The sequence below is a fragment of the Macaca nemestrina genome, chromosome 4 (assembly GCF_043159975.1).
Source record: "Macaca nemestrina isolate mMacNem1 chromosome 4, mMacNem.hap1, whole genome shotgun sequence".
Taxonomy (NCBI): Eukaryota; Metazoa; Chordata; class Mammalia; order Primates; family Cercopithecidae; genus Macaca; species Macaca nemestrina.
Window position 1 is genome coordinate 124939236 of NC_092128.1, and position 17636 is coordinate 124956871.

Below are 17636 nucleotides of genomic sequence, written 5' to 3' on the forward strand. Positions count from 1 at the left end.
CTCCAAATTGTTTACTTACTAAAACACAAACTCTGAGAAAACAAGTTGTGTTGAGATGTTTAAAAGACTTGTTTACCAGTGTCTAGAAAAGAGTTTGGGTGCAATTAATTTTGTTTTATGTGGTACTTTTCTTAGTAAACAACAACTTTTATTTGCTTGCCTCAAGATACTTAATGTTTTACCCTACCTTGAAAGCATTTTAGATCTTAGAATCCTGAAGAAATAAAATATTGATTTGCTTCTGTGACACAAGTGACTAATTATGGCAGGTTCTTTATATGTAGAATGAGTGGTTTGTATTAATTGCTTATTAAATTCTATTCCAATTCTGAAATTCACACATGCTGTGAAGACACTGTACACATATGGAAAGAGGCATTATTCATGCTGCTTCTTCCGTCATTATCACATGACAGACTCTCTTGTGTCTTTTAAACTACAACAGGGAGAGACTGATACATTCAGCAGGCCAAAGCATTGACTGGTATAACTAAGTGGAAAGCAAATATGCAAAGCTCATCTTTGGTTAGTATGAGTTAGCAGCTTTCTCCTGCACTCTTATTTTCTTCAATTGAAATAGAATTTCTTTGTGGATATTTTTATATTGCTTCAACATTTAAAGACCCTGTACTATTTCCTTTTATTTCCTGAAGTGAGAAAAGAATTTAATCCAGGAATGAGATTGTGAGTGAAAATGTTTCTCAATACCCTGACATATTCTCTCTTATGCAGTTTTGATCATCTGTAAAGAAAGCGTTCAAGAACACAGTAGGATACTCATCGAAGGGCATGGACAGGAACAGCTCATCTAACCCAGTGAGGATTGTCTTCCAATTCTTTAGATGGCCATTTTAAAGTTATTTCTAAAGGAAATAACTTATTTTGTATCTTCCAGTTACTTATGAAAAACTTTTGAAGTTTACATTTGGCTCTTAAGCCTCAACTTAGGACAAATTTTGAAAGTGTTATATGGAAAGCCATTCTATCATGAGCCTATGGGAGTGAAATACAGTGATCTCCTTCAACTTTAAGATGGAAAAATGTCCCCGAATCCTTAGGAGAAAAGGGCATAGCCACAAAATGTAAAGACCCTCCCCCTCGCCAGTTTAGCTCTTACGTGGATCAATTGCTCTGAAAGTTTATGTAGAAGCCTACAGACATCACAAAGAAAGTGTTTGAAAGAGTAAGTTGACCAAGTTTGAATATGTAAAAGAAAATGAATAAATATAATCTAAATATGATGCCAAAGGAACACAATGGAATAATCTCCAACAGATTGTATTATGCTCAAGGAAAGAGCATATTCAAATAAACATTCCTATTTTAGGTTTTGGGGGAAAATGTCTGAATTTTTAAGAAGCAAAATAATGACCAAAAGCTAATTAACAGGGCAAGAAAGCAATCAAAAAGTGAGATGGTAGAATTTGATTGTTGGAGCACTATCAATAGGTATTTTTTAAGAACAGATGTGCAATTATTATTATAGGATAAGGCATCAGCAATCATTTTGGCAAAGGAGAAATGGGCAGGAAATATTTCTCTTATATCTGGATGCAGACAAATTTTCTTTCCTGATAATTTACTTCCAATCTTGTGGGAGAGTACAGTGTTTTACAAGGACTTGTATAAAGAATTGGACCTAGTCTCAGAACTGTGATCATGTGATATATTGAATATATTTACTTCTTAATTAAATTTTCTCATTTCAAACTGTTAATATAGAGACAGTTTATCGTTAACAAGGCAAAAGACCTATAGAAGATAATGCATACATGCTTATTAGCACTATTTACTGTCCTTGAGATGATATAACAGATATTTAAGAAAAAAGTGTTGGTCTACATTGGCAAAACTAAAATATCTATTAGGCACTTTTTGTAAGGAGAACAAAAGGTTTTTCCAATTTCATCTTTCTCCTTCCTTTCTTTCTTCCCTCCTTTCTTCTTTGTTTCCTTCATAGCTTAAATGCTTATAACTTTCTTTTAAAGTAATTCAACGGTTTATTTTACTAAAAAGGATTTCTCACACTTTATTTTTCACACTCTTAAGCTTATTTTTATTGTACTTTTATTGTTACAGTGATCAAGTACTTCTTTAAAATAGTTGAAATGCTTTGCTAAATTAATTTAGAACTCCTCTTACTTAAAATAAATGCCCTTTATATTGAGAACTGTTTTAACATCAGATAACCTTGAGGTCAGGTCATTTCCATGACATATTATACTCATGTTTATGCTAAAGGTTGAAATAAAGCCAAAATCATGCTAGCACATTGAAAACATCCTGTTAGGCATAGCATTTAAAGCATATACAAGGTTTTGTTGTTTACTTTCCAAGTAATGCTTAGTATGGTTCAGGTGTATTAACTTGGATTATGTTTCTGTGTTCTGAACTCATTATCCATGAATGTTTGAACATAAAGAGATTCCTTTTCTTAGAATGATAAACTTCAAAATCCTTTGCTAAATACAAGGAGGATACAGAGTCTGGTTGGCCTAAACATGAACAGATGTAAAATATCTCCCATGATTGTCTCCAAATCCCATATTCTGACCCTACTTACAGTGAAAAATAAATATATTTTCAGAAAATAAACAATATTGTGATGAAGTTATTGTGTCTTTAGTTTTCTGAGCTTTAAGTTATTGCTGCATTCAGCGATAGAAGATAAGTGATTTAAAATGCAACCACTATGTTAATTTTTTCCTGACTAGTAAAGGTATTAGGCAACTACAAATTATTTATCTGTAAAATGAAAATACATACCCTACATTGGCTTCCTGATAGCACCGTTAAGATTAATTCATATTTCCAACTAATACTGAAAATTTGTGGTATAGTTGCATAGAAATAATAATGGGAATAAAAAATGTGTACTCTTCTTAGATGGTAAATGCTATTAATTTTGTTAAAAAGATTTAAATCCAGTAATAGTTGAGTCGTTAACATAATATACATTGTTGTTTCAGTTCTTAATAAAAAACAGAATGTACATCTCAAATCTTCACCAAGGCAGATAAGTAGATTTCTTCCACATTCTGAAACTTACTGTGATTTTTTGTGTCTAAAATGAGATTCTTTATTCACTTAGTCCCAGGGAACATTACATAATTATTGTGCTATGCAAACGAAAAGCAAATAAACAAAACAAAATCACGTAATGAAGACCTTAATGGTATGTAAAACCCCTCCCCCCTCCAAAATACATGGCAGATGAAGGAAAGGAAGGCAGGAGGTATATAATTTTTTAAAAAGTAAACATAGTATGGTGGGCTTTTGTTTCGAGAAAATTCCCTTAATGCGTGACTTTTTGTACTTTTTCTCTTTTCCGTCTGCCAGCTGGAGCGATATGGCTCCTGCATGAGCTGCTTGTACTGAAGGCTGTTCAGCAAGAAATTCGTGTGAAATCGTAGCATGTGATGCTCCTGGTTGGAGCAGTTAATAACTGGTTAAGCGGCATTTCCCTAAATGGCTGTTTTCCTCGGCCCAGCCGTCTCTCCTCCATCCCATTGCTCCCCGGTCCTCAGCAATGCCCCAACTCCCTCCCGGAACCTCTCGCTCTGAGCCCCCCGCCAGCGCCGCAATCCCGCCACTGTATTGTCCTCCTCGGCACCGAGCGATCTGATCCACCGAGCCAGAAAGACACCCGATGGGGGAGAGAAGCAAAGTGGAAAAAAACCGACGTCCCTGCTCTCCAGAAGGGAGACCCCGGCGGCGCCGCGGTGCCCTGAGCCCTCCGCGGCCGCCCGGCGCGAGCTCCCGGGCGGGGCGCTGTCCAGCGCGCACAGAGTTAAAGGCATCATCGCAGCCATTAGAGGGAAAAGTTGCGGCGCCGCGAGCCCAGCGAAGTCCTCAGCCCGCCCCACTTGCCCACTCCCCACTTCCCGAGCCGGCTCCGTGTTTAGGGAGGGCAGTGATCACGCAAGCCGGAGCGGCGGGCTGACGTTGGACGAGCTGCCAGGTAGCTGGAAGCAGGCAGCCAGGCAGCCGAGACACTTCGCAGCGATTCCAGCCTGCGCTCCGCTGGAAGCCTCGCTGAATCCCAGCCAGCTGGTTCTAACCTTCCAGAATCGCAGTCCCTTCTCCCCACAGCCAGCCCTCGCCGAGCAAGCAGCAGGATGTTTGCAGTGTCGCGCCCAGGGCTCTGAGACAGAGCCTGCCATCCACTCGCACGCCTTTCTTTCAGGGCTTTTCGGCTGTTGGCTACACTGATGTGACCCCCCCTCCCTTTTTGGAATGATGGGGATCTTTTTGGCGTATGTTGGATTTGTTTTCTTTTCCGTTTTATATGTACAACAAGGGCTTTCTTCTCAAGGTAAGTCTGTGCTCAATGGCAAATATACATTTGCTCGCGTGTGTGTGTGTGTTTCTTACACTCAAAAAGAATGGACAGGCAGATAGAATAAGCTTCCTAGCAAGTAACAGTGGGCTTAGGCTGTATAAATAGTGTTCTGTTTGACGATTTTCTTTAAAGTTTATTAAACTGTAGACAAGCTAGGCTGGAGAGAAAATCTAGCTGGTGCCTGACAATGAGGTGGGCTCCTCGGTGAGCACAAACACAGGGTCGATGTGGTGTGTGTGTGTGTGCGTGTGTGTGTGTGTGCTTTCTATCTGTGTGCATGCACAGGGTAGCCACTCATGCATACATAATCATCACAAACAAACACAGGGCTGGATATGGGGACTCTCCATTACCAGTCCCTCTTCCTTGGGTAGTCAGACTGAGCTTAGAGTTTCCCTTTTCTAGGTCCGTGTGACTCCTTTTGTATGTGTGTTTATCAAAGGACAGACTCCTCTGAGGACCCATAAAAAGCCACAACTTGCATGACAAGCAGCAGCAGCCTGCTGAACCCGATTGTTCAGGACTTCGTAGGCTGCAGTGGTCGTTTCAGCACCATGAACAGATCACATCTCTGCTGCCAAAAGACTGCATCACTTCTGCAAGCAGAAATGCCATACTCCTTCTGCCAGCTAGAATAGAAAAGTCCTTTTCCGATCAGAATGTCTCCTTAATAGCTTCCCTGTTTTAGGTATAAATACAGTTTCATATCACTAGAGATTATTTTTGGGATTTCATAAAATGTTAAAAAGAGACCATGTCTCTCTTTAAAACGGGGGTGAGGTGAGGCGGGGGAGGAGTGCATCCACCCTAAATCATTTCTGCAGTCCTCACAGCCCTCCTCTCCGTAAGTGTGCATTGTGGTTGTGCATTTCCATTGGCCATACAAATCTTTCCAAGACTACTTTTAGGGAACCATCAGCTCTTTGCAAAGTACCCCTTAGATAAGATAAAAACAACCATGTTGGTAACAAGATAAGAGCATTGTATGTTCAAGAAATGCCTTTAGGAGGAAGGAAACATATTTTTGTGAGTTTCACCATGGTTTCATGAATCATGCAAACTAACAGTGTCAAGGCTGGTAATGAAAAGGCTGAGAAACATCTCCATAGTGACTTCTAAATAATATTTAATCTGAACTCAATCTAGATGTGTGATCATTACATCTTAGGATGTATGGCAGTTTGAAATACAGTGACTTGATGGGAACAAATAAAGGTTAATTTGGAGAGAAGGAAACATACACAGTTTATAAAGTGTGCAACTTGTTTCACTACTGCAGGCGTGTTTCACTGGTGTTGCTAATAACTGTTTTGCTGTATCAGGAATGTGCATTTTGACAGATAATCATGATCTACTCTGTTACATGAAACATCCAGTTAGTGGTAGATTGTTTAGAAACTTAGAGGCAAGAGACTCTCCTCATATATCAACTTGACAGATTGTCTAAATTGTATCTCACTAACTCTCTCAGTAAATTTTGCGGAATACTGCAATCTGACAAAAGGTATTTGGATCTACCTGCGGGCATCTTGGCTAACAGAGTTATTGGCAAGCTTGTTAACCTTTCCATTATCTGGATTTGATCAACAACATAGTGATTTAGGCATGATACCAAAAGTTAGACAGGAAAGAGGCAAAGGAAGGGGGCTGGGGGAACCAGACGAAGCCGGGGATGTAGGAGAGGGGTTTTGTTGTTATTTAAGTCCAGGAAAAATGCAGCGAGCTCTCAAGGAAAGAGACTCTGGCAAGAGGGGTGTGGATATTCCAAAAGGATGCCTTTCTGTTTTGCAGCAAAATTTACCGAGTTTCCGCGGAACGTGACGGCGACCGAGGGGCAGAATGTGGAGATGTCCTGCGCCTTCCAGAGCGGCTCCGCCTCGGTATATCTGGAGATCCAGTGGTGGTTCCTGCGGGGCCCGGAGGAAATGGAGCCCGGGGCCGAGGGGGCCGGCGCGCAGGTAGCGGAGCCCGCCGACCCCGCGTCTCCCCTTCGCTTGCCCGGTCCTCAGGGTGTCCGGCCCGGGACTGAGGGCCGAGGTGCTGCCTGGGCACCCCTGGGGAACCGCCCGGTTCTGTGGAAGCGAGTGACCCCCCAGGGCTTCCAGGGAGGGAGAGGGAATTTGTCCTGGGGACGCGAAGTTAAAACCCAGAAGGAAGTCCTGCTGCCCATTTTCTTCCTGTTAAACTGGGAAGCGCCTCCTCCTATAAGTTCTGGTTCTTAGGAAGATGCCCGCCTTGCCCCTGCCGCGCTGCCACTTCCCGGGACATCTGCAAGCCCCTTTCCAGGACGGAAGGAGGGGGAGGGGAAGCGGTGGGCGGCCTCCACCCCACCCCCACCCCCACCCCCTCTCCCTTCTCTGGGCACCAGGCACCACCTGGGACCCCAGTCCCCGGGCTGAACAACCAGAGAACCAGAGCGGCCAGCTCCTCTCACCTCCACCTCTAACAGATACGTGGGGTGTCGGGAAGAGAGGGAGAGAGAAGGAAAGGGGAAAATGGAGGAGGGAGAGAGGGAGAGAAGAAAGGGGGAGACCGGGAGAGGCACAGAGAAGGAGAAAGAGACGGAGAGAGGGAGGGGGAAAAGGGGGAGAGAGGGAAGGGAAAGAGAAGGGAGGGAGAAAGAAGGTGGAAGAGGAGAGAGGGAAGGGGAAGAGGGAGAGAGGGAGTGAGGAGAGGGAGAAAGAGAAGGGAAAGGGGAAGGAGGGAAGGGAGAATTGGAGTGGGGAGGGGAGAAGGAGAGGGGGAGAGGGAGAAAGAAAGGGGGGAGGGGGAAGGGGTGGGAAACAGGGAAGGGGAGATGGGAAGAGAGATTGAAGGGGAAAGAGAGAGGGAAGGGGAAAAGGGAGAGAGGGAACGGAAAGAGAAAACGGGAAGGGGGAAAAAGGGAGAGAGGGAAGGAAAAGAGAGGAGAGGGAGAGAGAAAGGAGAAGAGAGGGAGAGAGGGTAGGGGAAAAGGAGGCAGGGGGCGAGAGGGAGAGAGAGAAGGGGAGGGGGAAGGAAGGGAGGGAGGATTGAAGTACAAAGAAGAGAAAGAAAGGGGTAGAGGGAGAAAGAAGGGAGAGAGAGGGAGAGAGGTAAGAGAGGGGGAAGGGGTGGGAGAGGAGAGAGAATGAGAGGTGGAAGGGGAGAGGAAGAGACGGAGAAGGAGAGAGATGGGGGAGACAGGGCACAGAAGGGAGAGAGGGAGGGAGAGGGAAGGGAGAGAGGAAGGGAGAGGAAAGGGAAAGAGGGAGGGAGAGGGAAGGGAAAGAGGGAGGGAGAGGGAAGGGACAGAAGGAGGGAGAGGGAAGGGAGACGGATGGAAAGGAAGAGAGGAAGAGAAGGGGAGAGAGAAGGAGTAGAGAAGGGGCAGAGAGAAGAGAGAAGGAGGAGAGTGGAGAAGGGAAAGAAGAGGAGAGAAGAGAGGAAGCAGGAGAGAAGGGACTACGGGAGTGGGGAGCATGGAGGGGACGGAGGGTGACTTGGGAAGAGGCAGGAGAGAGGGTGGTGAGGTGGGAAAGCAGGGGGAGAAAGGAGGAGAAGAGGAAAAGGAAAATAGTGGGAGGAGGGGAGAAGGGAAGGGGGTCGGGGCGAGAAGGGAGACCTAGTTGAGCGAGAGGCGGAGCCCCTGCTAGCCAGCAAGAGAATCTATGGCCAGGAGCCCGTGGCTGGACGGCGGGCGGGATGGCCCCCGGGGCAAAGGCGCGGAAATTCGTCCCGGGGCACTTCACCTTTACTCACGCCGGCCGCCCCACCCCCGGCGCCCGCGCCACCTCCGGGCCAGCGTCCGCACGGGTCAACCCGCGAAAAAGACCCGGTGGCTCCCGGCCCCGCCTCCCGAGCGCAGCGCCGGGACGGTTCCGGGGACAGCGCCGGGAGGGCGCAGGGGACAGCATGGGGACGGCGCGGGGACGGCGTGGGGGCGGTGCGGTCGGGGCCTGGACGGGGGTGGCCACGCCCCTAGTCGCTCCCTGTCCCCAGGTCACCCTGAGGGCCCTGCCTGGAGCGGCGAAGGCTGTGCTCGCGTGGGGGCGGGCGGTTGGGCGGGCCTGGCGTGGGACTGAGCGTTCGCTCCTTGCCCGCAGGTGGAGCTCTTGCCAGACAGAGACCCGGACAGCGACGGGACCAAGATTAGCGTGAGTTAGGGGGCGCGCCGGGGGCCGCGAGCCCAGGCCCGGGACGCACAGCCCTTCCCTGTCCCCGAGAAGGCGGCTTGCCAGCGCTGCAGGAGAGCCCGGTGCCCCTTGCTTGCCTCACTAGATACATACAAATGGAAGCACGTTTAGAGTCCCTACAGAAAATTACATATTTTAGTCACGTAAATATCCAAACATTCTAGAGAATCGTTTGCTATCCAGAGAGGTTGTGTGACACTTTCTTTCATTGCTTTTTGTAACTTACCTAACAGTAAGAGTAAATACAATGCTAACATCTATTCAAATTATGGAAATAATTATATTTTAGTAGAAAGTAAAACACTAGCAGAGGAAAATATTTTTAGGGAGAAAAATATAAAGCATCCAACAGGATACTGAAATTGTGATTAAATTAAGCAACTAAATTTTGAATGTCACTTTAATGCATGGAATGTATTTCCAGTGCTGTTATTCAGAATCATATAAATATAATGCCAAAAGCCAATATAAATGTAAAACCGTTATTATAGGAGCTTGACCTATTGAAAATGTAAATTTACAGTTCTACTCTATTGCTTATTACTTTTAATAAGTGTGCGTAAAATTTAAAAAATGAAAGTCTTATTTTTTTACTCTACCTCAAATGAAGCCACATAGCATCAGTTAATATTAATAATACTGCTTCATTTGATAAATAGAAACGAAATAGTTATGTAATACAACAGGAGGAAATCTGTTAAGCATAAACATATCCTTATTATATGTTTTTAGAAATCTAAAATCCCAATGACCTACATTTTAAAAGAAAATATATTTTAAGGCTCTTACAATAGCATAAAGTGGTAGAAGATTGGAGTTACATCATAACTAAAAATGTACAAATATATTGTACATAGAATCTAATTCTGTGATCTAAATGTGTAATCTCAACATGGAAGAAAAAATGACAAAGATGAAATATCAACCATAAACTCTGATTTAAAACTCATAAAATTACTGACTTTTTAGGATACTTCAATTATTCTTATATCACAGAAACTGTTGTTTTCCTGCAATATTAGAAAAGCTGTATGGGTGAAATCTAGTTTTTTCTTAATTATTTTATTTTTCACATACATCTATAACTAGATAGATTGCTTGGTGCCTATTCTTCCTTCAGCCTTCACCTGTCCCCCTATCATCTAAAGGCCAGTAACAAAAATAGTCTTATACATCCTGACCTCTGATGCATACAATGAGAAACATGATTACACACACAACTGTTGATGGTATTTCCTGTGCCAATAGTGCATAAAAGTTAATGAGTGGAAGAGAGTTTAGACACAAACTAAAGCAGAAAGTAGTTTATTCTCTGTTTACCCACTGTGTGACCTTGAACATATGTTCTCAACCAACAGTTATTAACTTTGAATTCCCAGGAGAGTTGTTATAAAATACTGATATAAGCTCCACCCTCTAGAGATGCAGACTTAATATTTCTGTATTATTCCACATGACAGTATTTTTAACAGCACCCTAGGTGATTCTAATGTACACTCAGTGTTGAAAATCACTGACCCAAACACCCCAAGCCTCAGTTTACTCAACTATAAAATGGGATAATAATATAAATACTCTAGCTACTTCAAACTTTATTAGGAGATTTAACCCAGAATAAACGTGGAAGTATTCATTTCCATTTTTATAGTATTAGTGTATTTATATGTAATTTTATATACACTTAAACCCATAGGGTTCAATTGTTGGAAATTGTATATTTGTATATATACCCCTATATGTAAAAACAGATGAGTGCTTCTCAGGTTTTTCTAATAATTTATGGCTGTTTGAAAGTGTAGTGTAGTGGCCATTAGCAGAAAAAATAACTTTGGGCCTCCTTCATTTCTTTTCTGTATCTTTCAAAATCAACCAAATTCTTGAATCCCAAACGTCTTATGAAACCTATAATTGTCTCAGTTATGAAGAACACGTGATTATGTATTAAACCTAACTGTTCTGATAAAGATGCTTATATATACAATATATGACATATAATAGAAAATCATATATTATATCTAGTATATCTATCAGATATCTGATCTTGCTATTAGTCTGGAATAAAACTTATTAGAAGAAATAAGAAAGCCAATTTCAATTTTGAAAATCAAGCCAATGTTTTATCGATGGCATCCCAAGTCCCTGTAGCATAAAGTCCCTATAATGGCATGGGATACATACTTTGAACAACAAGACTTCAGGTGATAGGAAGCTGTACCCCCAAGTCATGCCACCCCATGACTAGAGGCAAGACTGCATATAAAATTTAAGAAGAAAAAATAGTAGTATTCAAGTTCGTTAACAGCACCTTTAGTAGTCATCCCAGTGTGGGGATACAAGTGCTTTCTCACTCAAACCTATGACCAACAAAATATTTTTGTGATGTCTCAGAGTTGAGAGGGTTAGTTTATAGCCCACAGGGAAGGAAAGAGGTTGTTTCACCTATAGAGTTGGCCTTATTGGTTTGTGCTTCATTGAACTGAGTTAAGCAGGCAGAGGCCAATCCCATGATGGAAAAATGACAGAGCTGCTACTGGCCTGTGGACAATGGGGGCCATATGGCTGACAGAATCTGGCACTGGCTGCATTGAACTAATTATCCCCTGAGTCTGCAAGTGCAGTGGTTGGTGGAATAGGATAACCAAGGCCTTCAGATGTGATGTTAAGGAAATAAAAAGCTCCTTCACTATGGCTATGGGCCCATTAAGACCCTTTAGCTTTCCAATGTTAGCAAGCTCAGGGGAAAAAAATGGGAACAAAATCATTTGATGTAGCACTTTATTTTTTTTTTTACCTGCAATCTTTCAGACAGTGAAAGTCCAAGGCAATGATATCTCCCACAAGCTTCAGATTTCCAAAGTGAGGAAAAAGGATGAAGGCTTATACGAGTGCAGGGTGACTGATGCCAACTACGGGGAGCTTCAGGAACACAAGGCCCAGGCCTATCTGAAAGTCAATGCCAACAGCCATGCCCGCAGAATGCAGGCCTTCGAAGCCTCTCCCATGTGGCTGCAGGATATGAAGCCCCGCAAGAACGTCTCTGCAGCCGTCCCCAGCAGCATCCATGGCTCTGCCAACCAGCGAACGCACTCCACCTCCAGCCCTCAAGCGGTAGCCAAAATGCCCAAACAAAGTCCACAATCAGGTATGGAAACCCATTTCGAGCCTTTTATTTTACCGCTCACGAACCCTCCACAGAAAGGTCAGTCGTATAGAGTAGACACATTTGTGAATGATGGTTTTTAAAATCGGAGACCTAGTTCAGTGCAAGTGATTATGAGAGGTGACTGCTGAGCCTGCACCGATTCACTCAGAGCTCAAAGCATGTGGGTGCGCCCCGTGAGTCCCCTAGTGGTGCTGCATTTCCAGAGCATCTGAGAGCTGGACTCTGGTTTTTTTCCTTTCTGTATTTACACATTATAAGAACAATAAATCATGTAATGTTGGTTACATTACAAATGCATGTTCATTTTCTCTACAGATTTATGTATCGATAATGACCCAAATTAAGAGGCTTTCACTTAATCAAAATGTAAATGAGAGAGACATGCCATATCATGCATTTTCAGCGACCCATAGCTCTAAGCAGGACTATTCTCCAAGGGCTTTTGATTTTGAAGGAGAAACCTCAGCTGCGTGTGATGATGATAATGGAGGGACAGAGAGGGGATTGAAGACAGTAAGTGGTGCAGAGATAAGGCAACTCCTGTGAATGTGCCTTCCAGGCCAATTTAGAAGCTTAGTCACAGGATTCTGAAGGCAGCTGTGCAAGTTAAAGCTGTTCTGAATGGCATTAATGTATGCAGTCATTCAGCCAATGGAAATGCATAGAAGTTTTAACCTTGATGTGGGATAAAGGCTCTGTGGAATGAGCGGAACCCTGCACAACCCCGCGGCCATCACGATTTCCTCAAACACATGACATGGGATGAAGGGAGCACAAACATACCGACTTCATCCTTCTTTAGGTTTTTCCCTTTATATTTTATCACTGAAGAAGTATTGATGCTACCATCAGTAATGGAAAATTACATTGCTAATATTATTTAAGATCTCTTCAGCCATTAAATTAAAAAGTCTGATTACTTCACCAGGATGATTTCTGAGATCTCATCTCATATCATCCTGAATACGCACACACACACACACACACACATCTCAGAAATCATCCTAATCAAATATAGACTTTAATATGTATATCAAATATATATATACATGTAGAAATACATATAGGTTTGTATCTTTAAGTCCTTGCTTGTGAACAATGCTTTTAAATGTTTTTAAAATACTGTATGCCAAAATAGGTTTTCTGTTAATGCTTTACTTCCTAATGGATGTGATTTGCACATTTGTAGGGCACTTGGATTAGGGTTCTCTGAGTTTGCCCTGCCTTATAATGTAGACGAGCAACTCTCCTGGCATGCCTTGGTCATTGCAATTTATGTCAGTCTGATGAATAGATGGCTTAGCCTCTCTGAAGCCCAGTGTGTGTGGATTTGTCTAATTTTTTTTTCTTTATCATCTTTTCTGTTTCCCAAATTAAAGGACAAACTAATATAGCTGGAACATATGTGTGTGTATCCATACACACAAAACACACAGGTATATGCTAAATTATAATGGTAACCAAATGATGGTTACAACTTTGTGACTATTATTTCAGGAAGATTTCTTCACATTATCAGAAAAGAAGTTAGACACTACAGGCAAGATTACAGAGTAGACTAAGCAGACAGTTTACAACCTAATTAGCAAGAACTCCAGCCATGGAAGTGAAATTATTAATATTATCCTACATAGACTGTTCCAAGTTAGATGTCATCAATCTGTTCGGCAGAATAAAATCAAACAGCTTATCTATTCCAAGTGAAGAATTTGGAATAGAGGGGTAGAGTGAAATGCTTTATCTATTTCTAGAATATTTTCTTAGCTTTTGGGGTTTAATAATGCAATCTAAAAATATCTATTTCTTTTATTTTAATATCTCTTAGCGCTGTGATTAGTGCTAAATGATAAACTCCAGATCTCTTCTAACAATTTTCAAATGAAAATTACTGCTCTTTTTTCATCCCATTGCCAGCCTTGCTGTTAGATACAAAATTGCTTTTTCTAGAGTTAAAGATAGAAGGAGAGAAACAAATGACTCATGAAGTTTATATTCATTAAAAGTCCTCTTCACTAAAAGTATCTGCTTGTATCAAAGAGTAACCTGAAATACCTCAAAATATTTAATTTCAATATTTCCAACCAGTGAATACTGGATCATATTTTTATATACTTCTATCGACATTTTCTAATTTCTATTTCAGAAGCTGGGGCAGTCCAGCCACTGACTTATGTGTAAGTTCCTATACTTGCACAATTATTATATATAATTCAGTATCGGGGTGGATATTTATGTATTATATTCACTGTAATACCCACATCCTGATTTATGATTTTTGCCTTAAAATTTTCAGATTATATTCAAATAAAGCTTATTTCAATACCCATGTTTCATTTATTCATTCATTTATTCACCTTCCATCCCACCCAGGAACTCACATACCAAGCATAGGGACGCAAACAAGGAAGACACACTTCTTCTCCTCAAGGAGTTTGTATTTTAGTTTGCAAGAAAATAAAATATTTGTACATTCCATTTATCATGCATCTTTATTTCATTATTCTGTGAAAGGCAAGATGTGGTGAAGGCACAAAAATCAAAATCTTACTTTTGGAAGTCAATAGCTATATTGTACTAGCCTTTTATCTTTTATTGTTTGACGCAAAGAGGCGTCCTTCATCTATGGTATATGGGACACTGTCATATCAACCTCTGTCACAAAAAGCTGGCCTGTTTGGCCCTTTATTTTCATCATAATCTTTGACTTAGTTGACTAAATTATTTAAACTGAAGCACTCACCTCTTAATTGATACTATTTTTCTGTCGAATTTCTGTTTTATGAAGGAAAACGTATTAGCTGAAAATAGTTTTATATAAAATCTTCAAATTTTCATACAATTAATTTAACCAGTTTTTCTAGAGCAGAGATTTACATGAATAGAGGAAGATGGAAAAGATAGTCTATGACCATCTACCTATCACAAGATAAAGCTAACTATTATTTAAGGTATTTTCCAACAGTTTTTGAGCATGTGACTTTCCCCTCCCACTTAAAATCGTTTCTTTTTTATCTTTGTGAATCTTTTACTTGTAAAATTATTTGAATTCTACCTCCATTTTGTGATCAACAATTAAAACAAAATATTGAAGCAAAACAGTTAGGCAAACAGATAAACAAAACTTGGCTGTTGCAATCCCTTTAAAGTTTGCCGTCTTCAATTGTTCTGAACACTCTCCGGTTTTGTGTACCATGACCGGCTTAGATCATATCAAACCTATTCCCCTCTGCCCACTTTTTTTGGCTCTATTTGCAAGAAGCTTATCAAGAGAGGATGCCAATAAATATGATGTTATCAGGAAAGCAATACATAAAGTTAGAAGCAGAAGAAATGTTCTATAGATGTTCTGAGAAGGTGAATTCTTGCTTCTTGCTGGAGGAGTCAGGGAGGGCAACCTGGATGAAGGGGCTTGGAGGATAGGGAGAGCTCACACAAGCAAATACGGTGAAGAAAGACCTTTCGGAGAGGAGGGTGGCACCAAGCATAACTGACTGTGGAAGTCCCAAGATCTTGACCAGGATGGGGTGGTTTAGGTCCCTCTTTGCAGAGAACACAGGACTCAATGCCACTCCACTGTGCCCCCAAATACCCCAGTATACTAAGCCATTCTCTACTTGTTTCTTCCTGTCTCTTCCAGTGTCTCCAATCCTTCCAGAAGTCAAACATCTCCTCCACAGACCACCTCTACCAGTCTTTCCTTTCTTCTCTCTGTCTTCATTTTTTTTCTACTGACCCCCTCCCCACCTTCCCAAGGTCACACAGAACTGTGAAGCAGCTTCCTGCTCTTCCTCCCCAGCCTGGCCGTGGATCAACCCCTGCTGTGCAGAGCTGCATGCTGGCTCCTCCAGGTCAATTGCCCAGGTCACTTGCACTCCCAATGCTGTCATGCAAGTCACTGGTGTCTCCTGCTTCCAATTCCCTGCCCTCTCACATCTCATCCTTCCCAGTCTCTAGGTGACCTTTCTCCCTTGATCGCTCTTTCCTGACACTCTTACCTCTCTTCTCTTTGCTGGCTGGTCCCCTATTTACTGGCTCCTAGCATTGCCCTCTCTCCTTTATTGGCCTCCCCCACTAAATTCCTCTCTTAAATATAGTTCTTTTCCCATTGTCAACTCCCTGATCTTCTCATCCACTTTCATGGTTTTGACTGCTAAATTTTCTTAGAAAATTGTTCCATTCACCTTTGTACTTCTGACTCATTTCTGTAGATCCAGACTCATATTCACTCTTGTCCCCAGAGCATCTACATATATGTCCTGCAAGAACTGTGGCAGAGTAAGAATGTCTACACACTTGTCTCCATCCCACCCAATGAAGCCTATTTTCCTTCCCCTGAGCGTTGGCTGGCCTGTGACCACTCTGCCCAATAAAGTAGGAAGAAGTGAGCTGTGCCAATTATAAACCTATCCTTTACAGGGGCAGGCAGCACCTGCTGAGCCCTCCTGGAGGCCAGCCACTGTGGAGGCAGTGCAGCCACCTTACTGACTGAAGCTCAGCCATGGCCCTTGGTGTGCGAGCCTGGAAGCAGCCTTGGGTATCCAGCCACTCCAGCCTTCCTCCAGTCACAGCTCCAGTGGCTGTCTCATTGCAGCATGAGGGAGCCCAAGTGAGCACTGCCCAGCTAAGCACAGACAACACGCAGAACAGAGACAGATGATGATCTCCTGTCACTTTAAGGCACTAGGTTGTAGTGAGGTTTGTTTCGTAGTAGATGTTCAGATAAGACATCTAAAACTCAAATATTCAAAACTGAATTTATCTTAGCTTTCTCACCAAAAAGAAATGTTCTTCCTCCTATGATCGCAAACTGTTTTAATAGCATTCATCACAGTCGTTGGTCTTGAGGAAGCCTTGAAAATGTTCTCATCTCTTCTGTCAGCTGACACACTGAATTGTCCTAGTAATTGTCTCCCTAAAACATCCCTGAGAAACTGCATCTTTTCTGTTCTAACCAATACTGGTTTATTGTCAACACAGGCTCTTTTCATTTTCCTAATCTAATCCAATCTATTCCAATAAGAATTTCTTGTTTTAACTCTAATACAAGGGGCATATCACAACAGAGCATGTATGAAATGATTATTATTTTCAAAGTGCCAACATTAGTTTTCGTAGTCTAACTCCAGCCTTGTTTCTTCTGAGTTACTAATCTCATTCAGTCTTTCCATTTGGTATTGCAGGAATGTTTTCAGATATTTTGTTACCTCTATGGCTTTGCAAATGCTGTTTCCTCTCCCTATTTGCTGAGTTGCTACAAAAATGAAAACTCCTTTATTAAAGCTTTCTCCTTTTCTCTTTGTCAGAATTGGTTACTCATCAAGATCTCAGCAATTTGTTTATACTTACTTTGAAGCCCTCACTGTGCCTTGTATTGTTGAATCTTTAGTGCTGAAAGTCACACATTCTGGAAAACCTCTTAGTTTTAAGCAAATCGGGACAGTTGATCACCCTAACTGTAACTTCTTGGCTACAAATATCGTAACTTGCTTTTGCAATTCCTCTATGTGCCCTGAACAAATGGGGCTCATGTTCTTTTTTTTTTTTTTTTTGTATAATTATGTTTTCATAATTAGATAATTTTGCCACTACTCCAGAACTGATCAAGCCTCCCAAACTGTGTTTCTGAAAGTGAGTTGTGCAGCCTACCTATGCCAGACTCGTCAGGGACCTTATTAAAAATTCATATTCCAGGACTCCACCCAGTGCCTACTGAACCAGCATGATTGTAGAACCAGAAATAAGCATGCTAGGTTCCAAAAGTTAAAAGAATCATTAGCTTTTTGAAGTTTTTCTGGGTAAAAAAAATTTCTTCTTATCATTTACTATGAGATATATATCTGTATGTGTCATGCTACAAAATTCTTTTTTTAGAGGCTCTGCTCTGTTGCTCTTATTGTTTCCAGTATTGGGGTGGACTTTTGTGAATCTGTTCACTCCTGTGATCAACAGCTGGTATTTGTAAGGAAACTGGCTGCAG

The 17636-nt window shown here is 42.0% G+C and overlaps 1 protein-coding gene across 5 annotated transcripts in view; it reads left to right on the forward strand.

The window, feature by feature from the left end:
• Nucleotides 1-3878: 3878 nt before the first annotated feature.
• Nucleotides 3879-17636, forward strand: part of LOC105493067 (V-set and transmembrane domain containing 2A) — a 29554-nt gene continuing 15796 nt past the window's right edge. For 2 of the 5 annotated variants that reach the window (XM_011760504.3, XM_011760503.3), the window contains exons 1-4: nucleotides 3879-4315; nucleotides 6134-6300; nucleotides 8407-8457; nucleotides 11302-11638. In XM_011760504.3, the coding sequence (XP_011758806.1) occupies nucleotides 4237-4315; nucleotides 6134-6300; nucleotides 8407-8457; nucleotides 11302-11638 (634 nt within the window). In that variant the 5' untranslated portion in view covers nucleotides 3879-4236. Of the gene's footprint in view, nucleotides 4316-6133; nucleotides 6301-8406; nucleotides 8458-11301; nucleotides 16955-17636 lie in introns of those variants that run through there. The other 3 variants (XM_011760502.3, XM_011760505.3, XM_011760506.3) reach the window with 3 other exon arrangements.